Source organism: Physella acuta, unplaced genomic scaffold, assembly GCF_028476545.2.
Source record: "Physella acuta isolate Inbredline_101_S28 unplaced genomic scaffold, ASM2847654v3 ptg000626l, whole genome shotgun sequence".
NCBI classification, from domain to species: domain Eukaryota; kingdom Metazoa; phylum Mollusca; class Gastropoda; family Physidae; genus Physella; species Physella acuta.
In genome coordinates, this window is record NW_026732145.1 from 158748 (window position 1) to 178545 (window position 19798).

The window sequence follows — 19798 nt, forward strand, 5'->3', positions numbered from 1 at the left end:
TAAGACATTAAGAGACATCATCCTGTCCACCACCCAGTTACTTCCCCTTCCATCCAATGACAACGGTTTTCAGCCGCTTTTCTATCTTTTATAATAAAGAAATGATTAAAAATTCCAAAATAGATTTTAAAGATCAAGCCAATCTTAACTCTGCAGCATTGTAATTTCCAATCCAGGCATAGGATACAAATCTTGTTTTTGGTGAACATAAAAGCAAAGAATACTCGATTATTTCTAAGTGTTTATATGTGGTGTACTTTAAATGAATAAATCAGCTTTAAATTGCTATTGTAACGATGTTAATGAATGTCTTGCGAACCATATGATAGAACACATTTTTTTGTCTAACACTTTATCTTATTCTTTTTTAATTCTGGGTTTAAGTCTGTATGACGTCCACCTAGTTCAAATGGGTATCTGACTCACTGTAGGTCATAACGCTGACCAGACTATCCTTTCAGTTTCATTGTCAGGCTTGAAAGGGTACTTTACTACTTTCTACTTCACACAGCTTTTTCTCCTTTTGGTGAACAAATAAAAAAATTTAAAAAAATTTTTATTTTTATTGTTTGTTGTTTAATGCAGTATAAATTTAGTCAATTAATATAATAAAATACACATGAAAAAAATACACAAGAAGGCTGTGGATAAACAAAGATGGAATGATCTGATCAAATGAGATGAATAGAGTGGAGAACACTGTTCAGTCTAACTGTACATCATTTAAAGCTTACTGGCAGTAGCATGCTCGTGTTTTGCACTACAAGTGAATTTAAACATCTTTTAATGACAAAACATAAACTAACAAGATTTGAATTTAAAGATAATTTCCTGTTTTTTTCTTCTTCAAAACAAAAATATTGGTTTATCAATAGTAGATTCACCGTAAATTATGAAGGCACTAAAACAAATCACAAGGTATATGACATGCAAGGGGGATAACTGTAATATAAGTGTGAAGTATACAATCATTAAAATATAATGTTAAATTAAAATAGCATATAAAAACATATAAAGCTGACAGATAGGTATGCGGTAACTAATATGGGCATAGCTTTTAATGCTAGCTGCATTTTATTAAATAGATGTTTTTAAGCTTTGATATGATTTTATTGTAAAAAGCCACAGTAAGAAACAGTATCACACACAGTTCAACATATTGTACAAAACAAGATTTATAAAAAATATCTAGTGTACATCTGACTCGAGAAGTTCATTCAAAAAGATTTTCATTAATGTATCTTTTACGCATCATCAGGAAATTAAAATATTCAATGTAACATTTCTGTATTTTTAAAATTTGCTTTGAATTATTAACATAGCTAGTTAATGCTATTCTTGATTAAAGTACTTTTTTTCTGCGGATTTATAATTTAAAACTAAAAATTTAAAAAGTATCTCATTAAAAAGCAGTAAAACAATTACAAAAGGCTTAAAAATAACAGTAGTTGTAACACATGTATACTCATTGTAGTATAAATATAACTATTAAAAGAATCACAAATGTGTTGGAATAGTTCTTTGAGAATGTTGAAATCATAAAAATGTTAAATAATCACAACCAACTTTTAAAAAAATTGTTATAGCCTTGCAAAGAAAATGCAAAAGTTTAGTGCGAATTGTCAACTCTTCAATAACTTAATTCCCTTCACAACTTTTTAGATTAAAAAATTAAAAAGGCTTGAATCTCTCAAATTTCCTCTAATATATACTACATTGAAGCAAAAATTTAATATTCTAAAGTGAACACACACACATGCTCATGGTAATTGATATAAATAAGTAATAAATAATGACAGAGTAATTTTTTTAAACTATTAAAAATGATTGGTATATGTTATTGAGCTAATTTAGGAAAAAAAATTATTTAAATTATTATTAGTTAGATAGGTTTTAATTTTATCTGCAAAATAATGCCCTCTTCTGTCAAATGTAAGCAATTGAATGAAAATTCTAAAAATTGAAATTATTCACTATTTTACTTGGACATGTAAAAGAAAAATGATTTGATGTCACATATAAAAAAGTCATAAGTTCAAACAAACAATGTTTAAAACAACCACGCAGCCTACAACGTTCTGTCAAATTCTTTATAAATTACTAAAAAGTCACAACCATAGAAACAACCACCTATACTCTGCACACAAAAAAAACAGCTATTAATTACACAACCACTAACAGCAACAGAAAAACATCCATTTTTCATATGCACAATCAGAAACTAACACATCAAACTTACAGCAATGCAGATATAAAAACAAAAAAATCTAATATAAGCTCTAAAAGCCTTTCATATACAAAAACATAATGCTTCTGGTAAAATATTTCTCTGTTAAGTATGTAAGCTTTTACCAATCACTTACATAGCAGCTAAAAATCAAATGGAGGAAAACCACATTAGAAAAGATGCATCTGTACTTTTAGAATTCTTAGAAGTTTTACTATCAGCAAAAATATTGTGTGCATACTTTAGTATTTGACATTTTGTGCCATACTTAAGTTTTACATGACATGTGTATAAACAAATTCCAATCTTATAATATAAGGAAGCCTTTGATTTTTAAGTAACTGTTTTAATTAGCTCCCTTATATGTTGGATTCTTAAAGGTTGATTTTGGATCTTTATAAATTGGGTTAGCTCCCTGAAATAAAAGTAAAAACAACCAATTAAAAAATTATGTATATCTATTATATATTAAGTTAATCAAATATATTTTTCCAATTATTATAAAAACTAAAAATTTGGAAGAAGTTTATCAACGAGATTATTATCTATTCCCTTAAGATTCCATGAATGACTCTTTTTATTTTTCTCTCTAAAAACCACTAATAATTATTGACCTAAGTAGTCAAGCTGTCCTTAATTGAAAAGTTTTGATAATCAAGAAATAAATCAATAGTAGCTAACAAAAAAATTCAAGAATCAGCGACAATGTACTACTATCATAAAATAACAATTGCTGTGTATTTCTGTTTATTTTTATTTGATTATTTCTTATATTGCAAATTTCTTCTAAAATGTGTGACACAAAAACCCCATCTGTTAGGAAACAGCAGACTTACGGTGTCCCATCTTGCTTTCTCCTGTTCACGCTGAAAATCTGCAAATTCTTTGGCATCCCTGCGGTTGCGAATGAAAATGATGAGGCAAATGATGAGGAGAGGGATGAGAACAACAGCAGCGACAGTTCCACCAACAATAGCAGCAATGTTAGCTTCTGCAGGACAATCTGAGGAAAAAAAAATCATATTCATCAATTACAGACGTAGTATGTTTAATAATTTACGCATTATTTGTATTTATGTTTAATTAAGTTCAACGTAACATTTGTAGAATATTACATCTTAATTTAAATTGAAATTAAAGCAGTGAAGAAGGTTTACAATTTGATTCATTATTAAATACTTAGTATTTTTCACACACACACACACACACACACACATATATATATATATATATATATATATATATATATATATATTACCAATTAATTCAACAAAGTTAAAATTAAATTTTAAAAAAAAACCTAAGCCACTATGTTTTAATAGTGTAGTGTGGGAAATTAAAATCCAACCTTTGGTTTTCTGAGCTTTAATTAAAACATTGTTGTCTTTCGTGTACTCATATGTGAAGTAAAATGTGCAGCCATCAACATCGATTCCATTACAGCTTCTAACACCTTTTACGTCAGCTGAAAATGTTTAGTTTTGAAAAAATAAATTCTTATCTTAGTACACACAAATAAACACACAGGTTAATAGAAAAAAAATTATTTAAATCTTGACATACATAACTAAATGTGGTTATTAGGAGGAAAAAATACTACAATTGAGAATCTTGTGAAAAAGATAAGCAACCACCTACTTTCAAGTGTGTCTACAGTCATGACATTCCGACATATCTTATCACATTCCTCTCTGTTGTGTTTGCCTGTCCCATGTGCTTTACACTGGGCACAATCAATATACTCACTGCACTGACTAGGGCAGGTCTATGGGGAAATAATGGCTGCGTTTGTTTTGTTGCATATATTTTACATTTAAAAATGTAAGTATTTTAGGGATGCACATATTTTATATTTTTATCAGATAAAATGAGTAGTAATATATAATGATACACACAAATCCATATACTCTAATTTATAAATATCCATATACTCTAATTTATAAATATAAAGATATTTATTTTAAGGTGCTCATATTTTATAGAGATATTATATTTAACAATTAAACTTTACGTAGATCTTATTATTTCAAGATGGACATATTTTTCAAAGAAATATTTAAAAATAAATGAAACAACTTACTGGACAATCCTCACATGTTGGTCCAATCATATTAGAACTTGGATCACAAACACACTTCCCACATTTACAGGTCCCTGAGTCATTACAGATTACCTGGAAACATTGCCAAATGTGAAGCAACATTCTACAAACATCTTAATCACCTAAACTAAAACAACAAAGTAGTTAAACCAACCCCTTTCTCTGTTTTACAAGTCTCTGTGCTCGATGTACATTCACAGTCATCTCCTGTCCAGCCTTTATTGCACTGACATTTGCCACAAATACAAGTTCCTCTCAGAGAGCCTAGAACAATTTAAATGACCATTTATATTGAAATATTCATACATTTTCATTCAGGCAAAATACATCCAAATTTTCAACAATTTTGAAACACAACAATGATTTTTTTTTTTATTACACAATTTTTTTTTGTTATGCTCTTGCTATAAAAAAAAAGTTTCAAATATAAAAATATAAATTTTCTTTTGATTTCTAAATAATAAAAGTAAAAGTCTCAGTAGACTTCAAAAACGTTGCTAGACAGAGTTATAGATAAGACAATCTGTTACAATGTAAACAAAGTGACTTCCATTACCTCCACATAAACCACTGGGACCTGAGGGACAGCTGTAGTCGTTACATTCACAATACGGGCCACTGTATTTCTGGGCTGAATCAGCTGCCAGTGTAAAGCACTTACATTCCCCACAGATACATTCTCCCTTCCCAGAGCAGGTTGTTGTCTCATTCTCACTGAAAGGTTCAGAGTTCAAAGGTTACTTACATATATTTTAAATTTATGTTTATATATAATTTGAACATTTAAAAATCAAACTTTGTTTAAATTGTCAACACACAATTACCTAATTTCAATCACTAGAGTCAAAAGCTACTTTATAAAATGAAAGCTTTTAAAAAGAAGCTCAAACGACAGCTTAAATAACTGATACTAGGTAGGTAACTCATTAAAATAATATCACATCAGCATGACATTTTCCAGACATGATTTCTGAATTAATACTGATATAATAATTGATGTACGTATTAATTGTATGTTAATTAATGCTTACTCACTTTGCTCTACATCGTTGCAGTGACTTTTGACTTGAAATCTCTGTTTCGTTACACTCACACTTTCTTCCATAACGGCCAGGATGGCAATTACAAATACCACATTCAAATGTACCGTGCCCATCCGTGCATTTTTGGCTGTTTGGCTCCTTCAAATAAAAAATTTAATTAATCAGTACCATTGGCTCTGTTAGGAAAAGGGAAACTATTCAGTACATTAAGAACTATTCAGTACATTAAGAAACTGTGAGCCCCTTAAGGAAAGGGAGATTATTCAGTATAATCTGAAAGTAAAAATTTGTATGCATTTGTGAACAACAAAACTTAAGGAAAGGGAGATTATAGAGTTCTCACCTCCCTGATTGGCTGCTCACACTCACAGCCACAAGTTACATTCAGCCGAATCAGCAACTGTTCATTGAGACCTACAGCTTTCACTGTGACATTTTTCTCCACAGTTCCTGTATGACCTTTACAAATATCACTGTGTACCATCAGAGTTACATTAAAATCAACCTGGTGGAAAGATAAATAGGGAACGTTGTCAATTAAATGTGTGACAAATGTAGCACTTCAGTGTTCATGTTCACTCTAAGACTGTATTTGATTTAAATAAACAAATTAGCAAATGCAGTTAACCAACCTGTTGCTTGATTTCTAGATTTTCACAACTGCTTGTTTCTTTAAATACATTGCTGTAAGTGTAATTTTAAACATAAATGTTATTGATGAATAAAGTTTCCAAACAATTTTTTTTTAAAAACTTTTAATTCTAATTTAAATATATCAATTTAGTATTCTTGTTGTCAAGGATGCATTAAAGGTAGTTTTTTATAAGAAATCTCAACAATAAAAAACAATCTTCCATGCCATTATCACAATGCAGAATTTAAAAAAAAAATTTTGGCATAATGGAACAAGGAAGTTAAACATCACATTAAATGTAAGTAAACTAATTTTAAATCACATTAAAATCTTTATAGTTGTTTTTTCAAGTCAATTTTATTTAAAGGGTTAATTTTATTTTAAAAATTAACAAATTTTTTTTTTAAAACTGAATAATAAACACAAAAATGCTCTAAGAAAATTAGAAAAACTGTTTCCTACAATTCACTTTGATTATCACGGTTTGCTTTTAAAATTTGTTATTAAAGTATTTTTCAGTCATTAGTTTGTTATAAAAATAAATTGTATTATACAAACATTTGCATTCAACTTCTAATTTTTTTACAGGCCATCCAAAACAAAAAGATAACTTTATCTCCAGGCTACATTTGCTGCAGCACATTTATTTTCTCACCCTGCACACTTGGACTTGAAAATTACGTCCACATAGTCTGCATTTTCTGTCTGGAACTTGATACGAGACCGAAGCTCCTAGAGTGAGCAAAGGACATGCATTTCACATCACATGTTTGTTAATGAGCCACAGAGCGGTGCAAACAAAGTCAATGCAGTCTTAACAAAGTTGCAATTATTAATGAAGAAAAAACTTTTGTTAGGTACAACAAGAATGTCAGTGAAAAACATGCAACAATTATTTTTTGCAAAACGACAAAATGCAACAAACAAAAAAATGTCTGACAAACTTAAGTATGAATGTAGTCATTCAAATGTGAAAGTTTAATGATACATGGTGTTTTCAGAGTGAGTTCATGCATACTTAATTAAGTATTTGCGGTGAATGTAACAAATATTTCAACATAAATTTCTACGCGATAAATACAGATAGTTTGAAAGAGAAATAGAAATGTACCCTTTTAGACCAGATGGTCCAAAGAGCTGGTGAAGTAGATTTCATCTGATTCAAAGATCTTTGCAAACAAAATTTATCATATGATCAGCCCAACTCCCTGACTCAAGTTCAATTCTTCATCTCAACTAGGTGGACTGGGACTGAGACCAGGAATGGAACCCAAGTCTTTCAGTTGTTTGCTCTACCACTTGATCACAAGCACCCAATGTTTGAAAGTTAAAAGATAAACATTCTTCTTCTTCTACTTTGTTCTCAATTTTAGTGTTGAAATGGATCCCCTCCAACACAATTAAGTATATGTGGCAACTAGTTAGGCCGTTGACTCCGATTTCAAACTGCTTTTCTTTTTGGATTTGCTTCCATAGCCTTTGTCCAACCAAGAACAAACTACAAGGTAGCAGTTGTTTGTTTTGGAGTTGTTTCTCTTAGAGGAGTTGGTACCCAGCTATCGAGCCTCATCTGCTAGGGGATTCTAACTCTGCACTTATCGGTTCAACAACCATGAGCTTAACCGACCCAACCACGCTGACCTCCCGATTAACATTCTAATCTAGAGAGGTGTAAGGAAGACCATGTTATCAAATAAAACATGATCGAGTTTAATTTCAAAACAATGGCTAGCAGACCAACTTACTTTGTACTTCTCATTGATCAGCTGTACAATATTCTGTGAGTTTTCTGCCAGTTCCCCCACAACAGCACCATCAAGAAATGAAACAAGACGATGGTAATGTTCTGAAACATTGCTCATAACTGCAAAAATAACATTGGCTTTTTTCTCACGCAGTTTATGAGCAATCTGGCTCACTGATGGATAGTCCTGAGACATAAAACAATAAGAGAACATTAGACTTATAAAAGATTAAAAAAAATTTATTTTTAGCCATATTGCTTAATCCCGTGCTGAGTTTAAAATAGTTTGTTTATCCATAGTCAACTTCAGATTATTGTTGACTGGAAAGACTAAATATAAAAACAAGAAAAATAATATAGGCTTACAAAAGCAGACTTACAAAAATTTTCTCATGCTCATATTCATTTTTGTCGTTAAGAGCACATTTCAAATCACTCTGTCTTGTTGCCCCACCAAGCTGTGAACAAAATTTTAGGGTAAAAAATTTAGGTTGCTACTAGTGATAAATTTTCTTTATAAATGATTTGTAAGCTCTGGCTTACTGAGATTCCTCATTAAACCTAGCAATCCATTGGGCAGATGAAGTATGAATTTATGTTTCTTGACCTCGGCTTATGAAGAGGTAGCGTGGTCAGCACTATTCCCAGGCGACTTACTTTCCCTAATATGAGATAGGTGCCCATCAGAGCTGAACACAAATTCAAACTTGAGACTTTCTGGTTATCAGTCTAGCGCTCTACCTCTAGTCCACGCCATTCCATATTAGCCATAATACATACTTTAAACAACTAAAAAATAAGAACCTTACTTTTCCATTTCCTGCCAGATGAAACAAAGAATTGGAACAGTAGACAATAATTCTTCTTGAAACATCTCTCCAACCTAATTGCTGAGTTAAGAGGTTCAAGAAAATTTTACATGAAAAATAAATGAGAGATCTTTGAATAAAAACATTTTAATTTTCTAATAATTTAAAACCAGACAATTATTGGTTTCTTGAAACTATCCATAAATCTAACCCTGTAAACTTACATCACACTTAAAGATTTTGATGAGATCAACATTTTATGAGCAAGTCATTACATTGATAGATATAAGTAGCAATGCACAAAAAGTAAATTTAAAAACTTACATCACAAGCTAGGGACTGTACAAGGCCATCCAAACCACCCTCAGCATCATCCATACTTTGTGACACATCCTCTAGAGCTTTTCTCATTATGGTCTGAAACAGTTTTATAAAAATTGGATTTAAAATTTAAAAACAAAAAAAAAGTAGAAAACAGACTGGCATTATAAAAATATATAAAAATAAATAATTTTTTAAAGATAAATGGAAAGCTTAATTTTCTAAAGATTGAACTTACAGCAAAGGCTGTAGTATTCACTTCCAAATTCATTCGATTCTTATAATCATGTGGCTTGCTGCAGTTTTTGGATGGGCAACGATACTCTAGCCTGTTACAAAAAAAAAAAATTTTATGCTACACATCATTCATATACCAGTAAATGAAAATGTACCTGAAGTTTATTTATAACACAGAGATATGACTTTGATAAATGAATCAAACTGATTTACATTGCCACAATATATAGGCCAAGATTGTACACTACTATAAGGTGGAGGACATTGCAGGAATAGCGCTTAACTGGACACCTTAATAAAAAAAGAAAGCAGGGAAGGCCAAGGGAGATGTGGAGATGCACTGCTGGACAGCAGCTAGCAGAGGCAGGACTGTCATGGGGGACGGCCAGGAAAACTGACCAAAGTGGAGGGAGCTTTCTAAGGCTCCCCCATGTGTAGTAAGTAAGTAAAGTTCCCTTTCAAACCTAATGGTTTATGGGGCAAGTAAAGGAGAGTTCACTTGTTTCTGTGACCTCGGCATATGAATGGATAGTGTGGTCAGCACTATGCCCAGCCGCCTTTACTTACCTTAATGTAAGTTAGGTACCCATCAGTGCTGGGTGGACTTTTTGTGTCTTGGGTATAAAAGGGAAAGATGATGATCAGGTGGAGTAAACTTACATCTGGTCTGTCCAGGCTGTGTAAGGCATCAAAAGTTTGTCCACAAAAGTTCCGAAGCCCAGTCTAAAATTGTTGGTAATGCTTTGCAGGCTAACAGCTGAAAGAAATGTTCAATTTGATTAATAAATGCTAAAAAATATAAATACAAACAATACAAATATCAGACAATGAACAAGCTAAATTAAGTTTTACTTAATGTGTATATTAAACAAGAAAATATTTGTTTAGATACAATGTTGTTCAGAAACTATTATAGATTTACTGTAATAAATAAGCTAATATCTGAAACATTGAAATTTCTATATATTTAATTAAACTAATAACCTAAAAATTAAATACTTTTGTTAGAAAAAACTTGTTTTTTTTAAATTTCTACTATTAAAATTTAAATAAAAAAAAAAATAGCAACCCAAATCCAATTTCTTGAGATGTTAAATTTTGAATCAAGCAATGTATTTTGTCACCACATAGGAAAGTATGTTTTTATTTTCAAAAATAATTTTGCAATAAATAAAAAAAAGCCCTCAACTCTTTCTCTGAAATGGTTAGTATGTATAAAATAATGAATGCTTTAAATTCACACTTACGGAGATCAGCACCTAAAGCTATTAATCTTTCCTGAGCTTCTTTCTGTCTAGCAATTCCATAGCTGAGATCTAAGAGGACGTACAGATCTACTGGGTAGTCAGCTTGTTGTGAGAAACTCAGATTAAAACTCACAAACTCATCTGAAAAAAAGTCAATTATGGGATTTTATTTTGAAACTCAATTTAAAACTCACAAACTCAACTAAAATTCAATTGTGGGGTTTAAATTTTTTTTAATGTTTGTACAAATAACTTAGAAAATGAGAATAAAACACAATTAAAACAAGATATGAATCTTACTTGGTCTGAGTTGAAAGGTCAAATCTTGTGGTTTGACTTGTTTGGGGGGCACTCCAGCGCCACCACTGGTAAAGGCATCATCTTTGAGCACCTGCTGTTGTGATTTTGGGTTGGAGATGTCCTTGTCCTCACATTTTTTCCTCAGGTTTTCATAAATGTCACAGCGGGGAACATTTCTGTCAAGCACCTGTCAGTGGTAAAAAAAATATTAAATATTGATTAATACAGGGAGATAATGTACCTTCAAAATGAACAAAACAACATCAGCGTATGAAAATCGAGTTGACAGAATCAAATATGAATAAAAATTAAATGATTACGACTAATTTACTAAATTTAAAAAAAAATAAAATAGCTTCTTCTCTGCAGCTTATCTTTTAGTTTGAAACTATCTTAGTATTAATGACAATATGTTAGCACATACCTCAGCACCACACCAGTTACAGATGGGAGAAATCTGGACACATTCACCACAAGTCTGAGCTTTTGTGCAAGGGTTGCTGAAGATGGCCTCTGAAATAACAGTGATTTTAACTAGAAACTTGTTCATAGCTACATGTATATACTTATAAAATTACATTTAAGAAGTGACAAAGACTACTTTAAAAATGTAACCCTAGCATATATCGACTGGTTTCTAACAAACTGAATGTAAACAGCTTTAACATGTAAATAATATATATTAAAATTAACTAATATTTTAATAATTTCTAGAAAATGAACAAGATGTTCAATTTGGCTAATACTTAAATTTTTAAACTTATTGGCTAAAATACTATTAAAACAAAAATTCTTTATTACCTAAACTCTGTGAATGAACATGAACAAGCAATAATAAAACAGCTAAAACAGACAAGTGAAGATTCATTTCTGAAATAAAATAATGGTAAACTACAGTTTAAAAAAAAAAAAAAAAAAAAAAAAAAAAAAAATATATATATATATATATATATATATATATATATATATATATATGTATATATATATATATATATATATATATATATATATATATATATATATATATATATATATATATATATATATAATTAAAATGTATTAGAAAATGTTAGGCATAAGTTAGATTCCAAACACAGTAATAAAAAATAAACAATTGGTAATGTAACAATGGCCACTATTCTAATTGTTTACACAAAAAAAACTTTGCAGCAACATTAACCTAGATGATTTAAACAAAATGTGTATTCAAATAAGTTTTAAGCTCCCCATCCTTTAAAACTATGTGTATAGCTATTCAATCATATAATGATGAGTAAGAATGATAATGTGACTGCTCAAAACTGTTAACACCAGATTTCCATAGGTTCAACATTTTTCTGATTTCATTATTTTCTCATAAGAAGTTTGTTTAAAAAAAATTATGATGTTGACTAAGTAACAATTCAAATTAAAATTGAGATATTTTTAACAGTAGTGGAACAAACAACATTAAACACACCTACAGCTGAGCCTCTCCTTCCCCCCCCCCCCCCCCCCCAACAGACAACACAGACAGCCTCACAACTTCTAACAATGTCTGTACCACACCCCTCCCAACCCCCCACCACTACCCATCCTTAGCATTTATTATCTCAGGAGGTGGTGGTGTGGTTAGCAGCAATGTCAACCTAAATACTTGGCCCAACTAGCTGACACATGTCTTCCCCCACTCCCCATGTTTGGTTGGTTATGCTAGAGTGCACTGCTAACATTTTGCTAACAATACCAGCAGGTGAATCTTCAGTGTGTAATATAATAAGAGATTAGACAGATTACTGAAGTAAATAACAGACAGCCCTAAGAGTAAATCAGTTTTACTCCATGTATGATGCAAATGGATATAGTCTAAAATTAATTTGCACTCATGGATTTTAAAATTTACCTATCTGACTGAATTGTATTATGTTTATGTTAAGAAACTAAAAGAGTCTGCAAATGTGGGATATCTACTACCTAGCAGTTGGCTGTTTATTTTTATTCATTTATACAACTAAACTCCACATTTATGACAAAAAACAACCCTTATTTAACTTAGCACAACAATAAAAATATATAATAGGGATAGTTTTAAACAAAAAATGAAATTTTTCAAGCACGCAGTTGTAACTAGTGTTAAGATTGAAAAACCTTATAACTTGTGTTGTGCTTCTACAATATTATTTTAAAAATTGCATTTGCAAATGCTGTAATCAACAGTTGTATAACAATTTATAATCCATAAATAGTTTTTTTTACCTAAGATTATAAACATGAAAGAAAACACACTTTACTAATCTTGTCAATGGTTGACAACTGACCATGGCATCAAATTAAAAGTTACAAAAATGTAATTTTTCAATGTTTTATGGAGTACTGATAAAAAGTTATTACTGCATGCAACACCATATACTAATTAGTAGAAATTAACAGATATTTTTTTTTTTTGGAATGTGCTCAGATTTTAATAGGATATCAAAATAAGGTGTGATGTCAGTTTTCTATAATCTATTGTTTTCGGCTAAGTGCCAAATTGCGGCTAAAATTTATTTGGATTATATTTTAAATTAAATTTTAAGTTATGCCAATTGTACCTTTTATTCAGTTTTATATAGTAACATTTTTTACATTTTTGTGGGATGGCATGGCAGGGTGGTACAGTACACGGCTGCTAACCAGAAAATCTCACGTTCGGATCTGGAGCTCAAGTCAGTAGAATGTTTTTTGAGTTTACCCAGCTTTAATGGGTACCTGACTCATAATAGGGAAAGTAAAAGTAGATGAGCATAGTGCTGATCACACTATTCCTTCATATGCCGAGGTCACAGAAACAGTTGATATATACTTTGTCAGTTCCATGGATTGCAAGTAAAAAATGGTAACTTAAAAATGTTCTAACTTAACTAGTCATCCTGTCACTACCCTATGTCTAGTAAGTTTGTATTGTTGCTGTAATACCTACTCCACTCTAGATCTAGGGCAAGACAGTAGACTTGTCAAATAAAGTACTAGGGCTGTCCACACATGTGTCACACACTTATGGAGATATATTGTGCTACATGGAGGAAGGTGGTCAAGGATTGTGACTGCACAACTTTTTTCTTCATACGTAAATACTAAATAATGAAAGCTGTTAATATTTATTCAAATCTTTATTATGGTAATGATGGGAAGACTGAAAAATATTTTAAATGGGTTCTTAAGTTTTGGAGTCTACCCAGTTCTGATGAGTATCTGACTCATTTTAGGGAAAGTAAAGGTGGTTGGGCATAGTGCTGACCACATTATTCCTGCATATACCTGGTCACCAAAACAAGTGAACTCAACAATTGTCGTGACAGTATTTTTCAGACAGGGTTTATTTCAGACATTTTTATGGGGGGGGGGGGGGGGGGGGGAGGCAGACACTGTTAAGAAGTATAGTATAGATTTTCAATATAAATGATTTCTATTGGCCCTAGGCACCTACAGTAAACTATAGGCTAGTTAGATCTAGAATCTAGATCTAGATCTAGTAGATTCTATATTAACTTACTAAGTAGATTTATTAATATCTAGGCCTAATAGGCTAATACTAATACATACCTAATAAACTAAGTATTAGTAATAGAGCTAAAGGCCTACTAGATCTATATCTATTCTATACTATTACTAACCGAGATTAAATCAATAAGGGTAGATCTAGATCTAGATAGTGTCTACAGTCTACAGATCAAAATTAAAATAGAGTCTAGAATAGTCTCGATCTAGATCTAGATCTAGATCTCTACTCTCCTACTCTAGAATGTCTAGAAGTTATTGTTTTACTCAACAAACCTCAGCTTCATCAATTTCACTAAGACCTCAAAATTGTAGGGCCCAAGCAAAGATGAATATTCACATTTTTAATTTCTGTATCTGGATGCACACTCTTACTCAAGTTCAAGACATAAGGCATAAACATTTTGTTTAAAAACCTCAAAGGTCTTACCTGATGATGCTATGTTGCGGTAGTACAGCATTTGCACAATACTAAATCTATATTTCTATAATATTATTTAGAATTAAGGCCCTTTTAGAAATCCATTTGTTATTTGCAGGGATGGGCTATTATGTACCATACCGGAACTGGGGTCTCTATCGACCTATTTAACACCGGGTTACTTTTTCTTAGTCTACATCAAGATTTACCTGTGGTGCTAGAATGTAGAGTCTAATACTATGAGCATGATGACCTATACATTGCAGTTTCATATGTAGGCCCTATATGTATGGCCTATTAAAACATAACTTTAATAGTAGGCATAAACACGTTAAAATTATTTAAAACAGCAATTGCGACTCCGAGAAAACGTTTGCTTGCTAAGATTGATAAAAGTGTGCTATGCAGTGGCGTAGGCAGGGGGGGTTAGGGGGGGTCATAACCCCCCCCCATAGACCCCTCGGTATATATAAAAAGTATGAGGGGGGGTGCAAATCGAAAGTTTGAGGGGGGGGGGTGCAAATCGAAATTTTGAGGGGGGGTGCAAATCGAAAGTTTGAGGGGGGGGGGTGCAAATCGAAAGTTTGAGGGGGGGGGTGCAAATCGAAAGTTTGTCCCCGGGTAAAAATTGGAACCCCCCCCCTTGAGACGATCCTGGCTACGCCACTGGTGCTATGTAAACGTATTCACCAAGTATTCACAATTAAAAATAAACATTGCGTTTGCAAAAATATTAGAATTGTTTAAATGGCAATGTTAAAAACTAATAACATTGCTCTACTATAGGCACCCCCGCCCCGCCCTCGTTACGCCTCTGCACCGACATATGCTATGTGACGATGTGTAATGAGGGATGGTGTGTATGTGTTTGACGCGACACTTTTACATTTTAATAATTAGGCCCTAACGTTAGATATTTAATTTTAGCTGTGTTTGTTTTTCTTCGCATCTTAATTTTTTTTTTTTTTTGTAAACTGCAGTGCAAGTTGAACTGTTCAATGTTGATCTAGCTCAGTATTTAAAAAAAAAAATTAGGGATGTAGCGTTGTGTGATGACGTTTAACAAAGGGTTTCGAGCTTCGTCTTCGGGGTCATCCATAAATGACGTCACGCTTTTTTGGGACGATTTTTACCTCCCCCTCTCCCCTCCGTCACAAGTCGTCACAAAAAGCCAGACCCCCCCTTAAAGGACGCCACACCTCAGCCTACAACCCCCCCCCTCTCAAAATTGCTGTTGAATGTTTCTTAGAACATCGATATTTTTCCAAAATCTTGTTAGAACTCTGTCAACATAGAGTATTTTGATAAATTCCTATTACAATTTATTAAAACCGTTTTTAAAAACGCGAAATAACGGCTAAAACTCGTTTTCTAACATAGCTTTTTTATAATGCAAAAAAGTGACGCCACACCATCTGAACCTCCCCCCTCATCACACACCGTCACAAAATTACGGACCCCCCTCCCCATACGAGTGTTACGTCATTTATGGACGACCCCCACCCAGTCAGATAAAGCGGAAAAAAGGGGTTGGCGGATCACTAGATAGTATTGTAGGTTTGACGGTTCGGTAGAGTAGATCGCGCGCCTTTTGACCTGAAAGATAGCCACTAGGTAACCGGTCTCTTTCAAGGGGGGCGGCACTGCCAGGACCACATCTACCCCCCACATCCCCCCCCCCATCCCACGGACGATATGAAAAAATATAATTTATATAGAAAAATATATGCGTCCTCCCGCATGAGACTGGTTAGCCAACAGTATAGACTCTCTTTAGTAGGGACATCGCATATTGACGTTAAGACTTAACCAACCCGTTGATGATTACTTGGACACAATATTTACAAACAAATTTTTATTTTAAAGGACCAGGAGAGACCAGTATCGAACTTGCTACCACGTAAATGTCAACTAAGTTCCGTCGCTTAATTTTGTGCGTGTGGTCACTTAAGTCTTAAGTGGTATTGCACACTCAACGTTAAGTGATGATAGTTATTTATGATTGTTCCACTTAGAAACGATGCCATCCTGTTTATCAGAATTTCGTGTTTGTATTTTGATTTGTTTTTTCTATTGTAGTTGTAGGGTTTATTAAATTCCAACATGACAAAGAATAATATTTTACAAACATTCAAGCTTTTCAATTTATTTGCTTTATTTAAAAAAACATTTAAAAATATATTTGTGACTAAGTATGCAGAATATATCTTAGAGGGCAAAAAATTAGTTTATGCACAATAACTATACACAAATAGATACAGAGGATTAATAGAATGCACAACTTCTAATAAACAAGGTATAGAGTTCTTGAGGAATAAGAAGTCACTCCTAAACCAGACAAAGGTTACATTTAAACTATTTACATGAAAATTAGTGTATAAGATAAGCAAGAGGCAATGATTGCAATCATAAATATAGATTTTTTAATGTTTTTGTGGAACAAGGAAAAAGCCTTAAAGCTTAGAACCAAGTCTTTTTAAAAGCACGTTTTCAACGTTTTCAAAATATAAGTTTTGAATCACCCATTTTTTTAATGCATTAATTTAAAAAATGTGACAAAAAAAGGTGTGTAAAAAAAATTTAAACCTTGTAGCAAAAAGATCTGTGCATATAATAAATGGTTTACTGTAATACAATTGGTAAATATTTACAAATTGTAACCGGTGATACAAAGCGAGGCATGATGGGGCTGGAACAACAAAAGCATACATTTATTGCTGAAATAAATATAGGAAATTTTATTGTATATTTGTTATTACAAACAACTTGAAGAATCTTGTAAAAGAAAATTTACATACATTTTCATACTGTAAACCATTTTATAAAACCAACGCCACTCATTTTTGTTGAGCATATCGACACCAAGAAATCTTTCACGATAAATTGAGATAAGTAAACTGAAGCCAATTAGAAGCTTAGTCAGACTGTATGGGTGTGTGGTAAACAAGATAGCTACCGAGGTCTCCTTAGTATGAGCATGTATGTTATTACAAGTCCTTCCAGCTCTGAGGGATATGCAACTCATCAGGAACTGTAAGGGCAGCTGGACACAGTGCTGACCACATTATCTTTTCTTGTTTAAAAGTAAAAAAAAAAACAGTATATTTTGTCTGCAATGAGTGCCACCAGGTCTAAAAAGAGAGTACTTTTTATTTAAAGCTCAACAATTACATGCACTTGATATCGGTATGTTTTTCTTAATAACTTAGCCATGCATTGATTATGCTAGAACTATGTTGGAAATCCAATCTTAAATTATATTTATAATATTTATTATATATAATATACACATTAAAAGCAAAATGTTTAAATTTTAGAGCTTTTAAAATAAGTAGATGTTTATTTGTATCAGAAAAATTGTAACAAGCTTAAATAATTTAGTGTTAGATTAGTTCACCATGTATAGCAATTGCAGAATATTTAACGGAATATTTATTTGCCTAGTACCCTGACAAAAGATATACATTCATTATTTTTTTTTATTTTAACAGATACATTTAAAAAAAATTGCTATCCTTTCATAATAAATGATTTGTACTCTCGAAAAAAAATAACAAAACATACAAATCTATTTAGCTTATGATAGTAAGTTATAAGAAAAAAAAAAAAAATTGAGAATCAAGGAGACAAAATACTTAGGTGACAATAATTTACTTTTAACAAAACAACTTCTAGTATCTTAAACCCATTTTGTCCCCAACTTTTTAAACTTAAGTGTGGAGATTTAAACAGAGTTTATTTAATGCTTTTTTAGATATCATTATTTAATGTGCACTAATTTAACAATGTCAACACATAAAATGTTTTTTTTTCACTACAAAATACCAGATGCAGTTGAATAAAACATCCTCAAAATGAAAATACCTTTGTGTAAGTGAAACCGAAGAACAGGATTTTCTTGTAAAAAAAGAATTTAAAAATATGTTTGAGCTAGAGAAGTGAAAAAAAAAGTAATGCCATGTAAAAAAAACAACAACACAACTTCTGATTAATTTCATAAGATAATAAATGAAGAAAATAAATGACAAAAGATTGAGTAGAAAAATTAATAGCTAAATGAAACACACTAATTCTTCTTTATATGGGTCTATATATATATATATATATATATATATATATATATATATATATATATATATATATATATCAAATCATAGTTAAATAAATCATACAACAGAAAAAGTGTACTTATTACTCTCAGAGACAGAAGCGTCATCTATCCACTAATGTACAGAACATTGAAAAAAACATTAGACTGGAAGTATATCCTTGATGAACTTGCTATTTTGTAAAAAATGACATAAAATCCAAGTGATTCCAGTTAAAGGTAAAAGATATTTACAAAATGATCAGTGAGGTACAGATAGTGGGAACACTTTTTCTTTATTGAACTGTGATTTCTAAATTCAAGGATTGAGAAGAAATGCACGAAGATGAGAGAAATTGTGTTGCAACCACAGCCACAAGCTATAAAACAATAAAATATGCTTTTAGCATTGCAGTTTAAAAACAAAAAAAGTTGTGCTTTATTGATATCAATTCAAAATTCAAATAAACAAAATGTTATCAAATATGTCACTTCTACAGTTTGATTGATGGGACATAATAAAAGGAATGTGATGTATTAAATAAAATACTTTTAGCTAATTATGCAAATTGATATGTTTATATATTAAAACAAAAAAAAAAAGGGTAACTCTGAAATGAGTTACAGGAACAATAACTCTGGTTTAAAAAATTTACATTTGAGCACATTTCATACAAACTTGTAAACAAAGCTCAACCTACAGCAATCTTTTCCAGCATGTTTTAATAACATGAATAGACCAAAAAGTAAAAAATTTCTTGAAACTTCAGCTGGCATGATGATATGATTGCATAATTTAAAATCATTTGAACAATCATTTTTCATATTAAAATAAAATACTAATGGAGGTCTAGATGTTGCTGCAGGGAGTTGTGTGAGATTCTAAACACTCAATTCTCTATGTGACTTCACAGCTTCAGTTTTTCTTCAACACATATACAACAACAATTGTAAAAAAAAAAAGCTGGTAAATTTTTTCCCCAGGAATTTCTGTAATTTACAGATTTAAATTGTAAACAAAATATGCCAGAAAACAATTAACGGAAAAAAAATCCAATTATGCCAGAATACAGTAAATGTCTTAGTGGTCTGTCTTCAATGTAGATAGAAA

At 31.5% G+C, this 19798-nt stretch overlaps 1 protein-coding gene across 1 annotated transcript; it reads right to left on the reverse strand.

Annotated features, from left to right (window-relative positions):
- Positions 1–570: 570 nt before the first annotated feature.
- On the reverse strand, positions 571–14772 carry LOC131948142 (integrin beta-1-A). Its single transcript, XM_059309670.1, has 22 exons — positions 14610–14772; positions 11465–11533; positions 11088–11176; positions 10664–10850; positions 10364–10504; positions 9777–9873; positions 9118–9208; positions 8883–8975; positions 8559–8639; positions 8130–8207; positions 7751–7936; positions 6661–6737; positions 6004–6055; positions 5715–5876; positions 5364–5509; positions 4885–5042; positions 4483–4592; positions 4308–4400; positions 3866–3992; positions 3576–3692; positions 3064–3230; positions 571–2642 (listed from the first exon to the last, which is right to left on the reverse strand). The coding sequence occupies exons 1-22, from the start codon at positions 14638–14640 to the stop codon at positions 2574–2576; spliced, it is 2421 nt and encodes an 806-aa protein (XP_059165653.1). The 5' UTR covers positions 14641–14772; the 3' UTR covers positions 571–2573.
- Positions 14773–19798: the final 5026 nt, after the last annotated feature.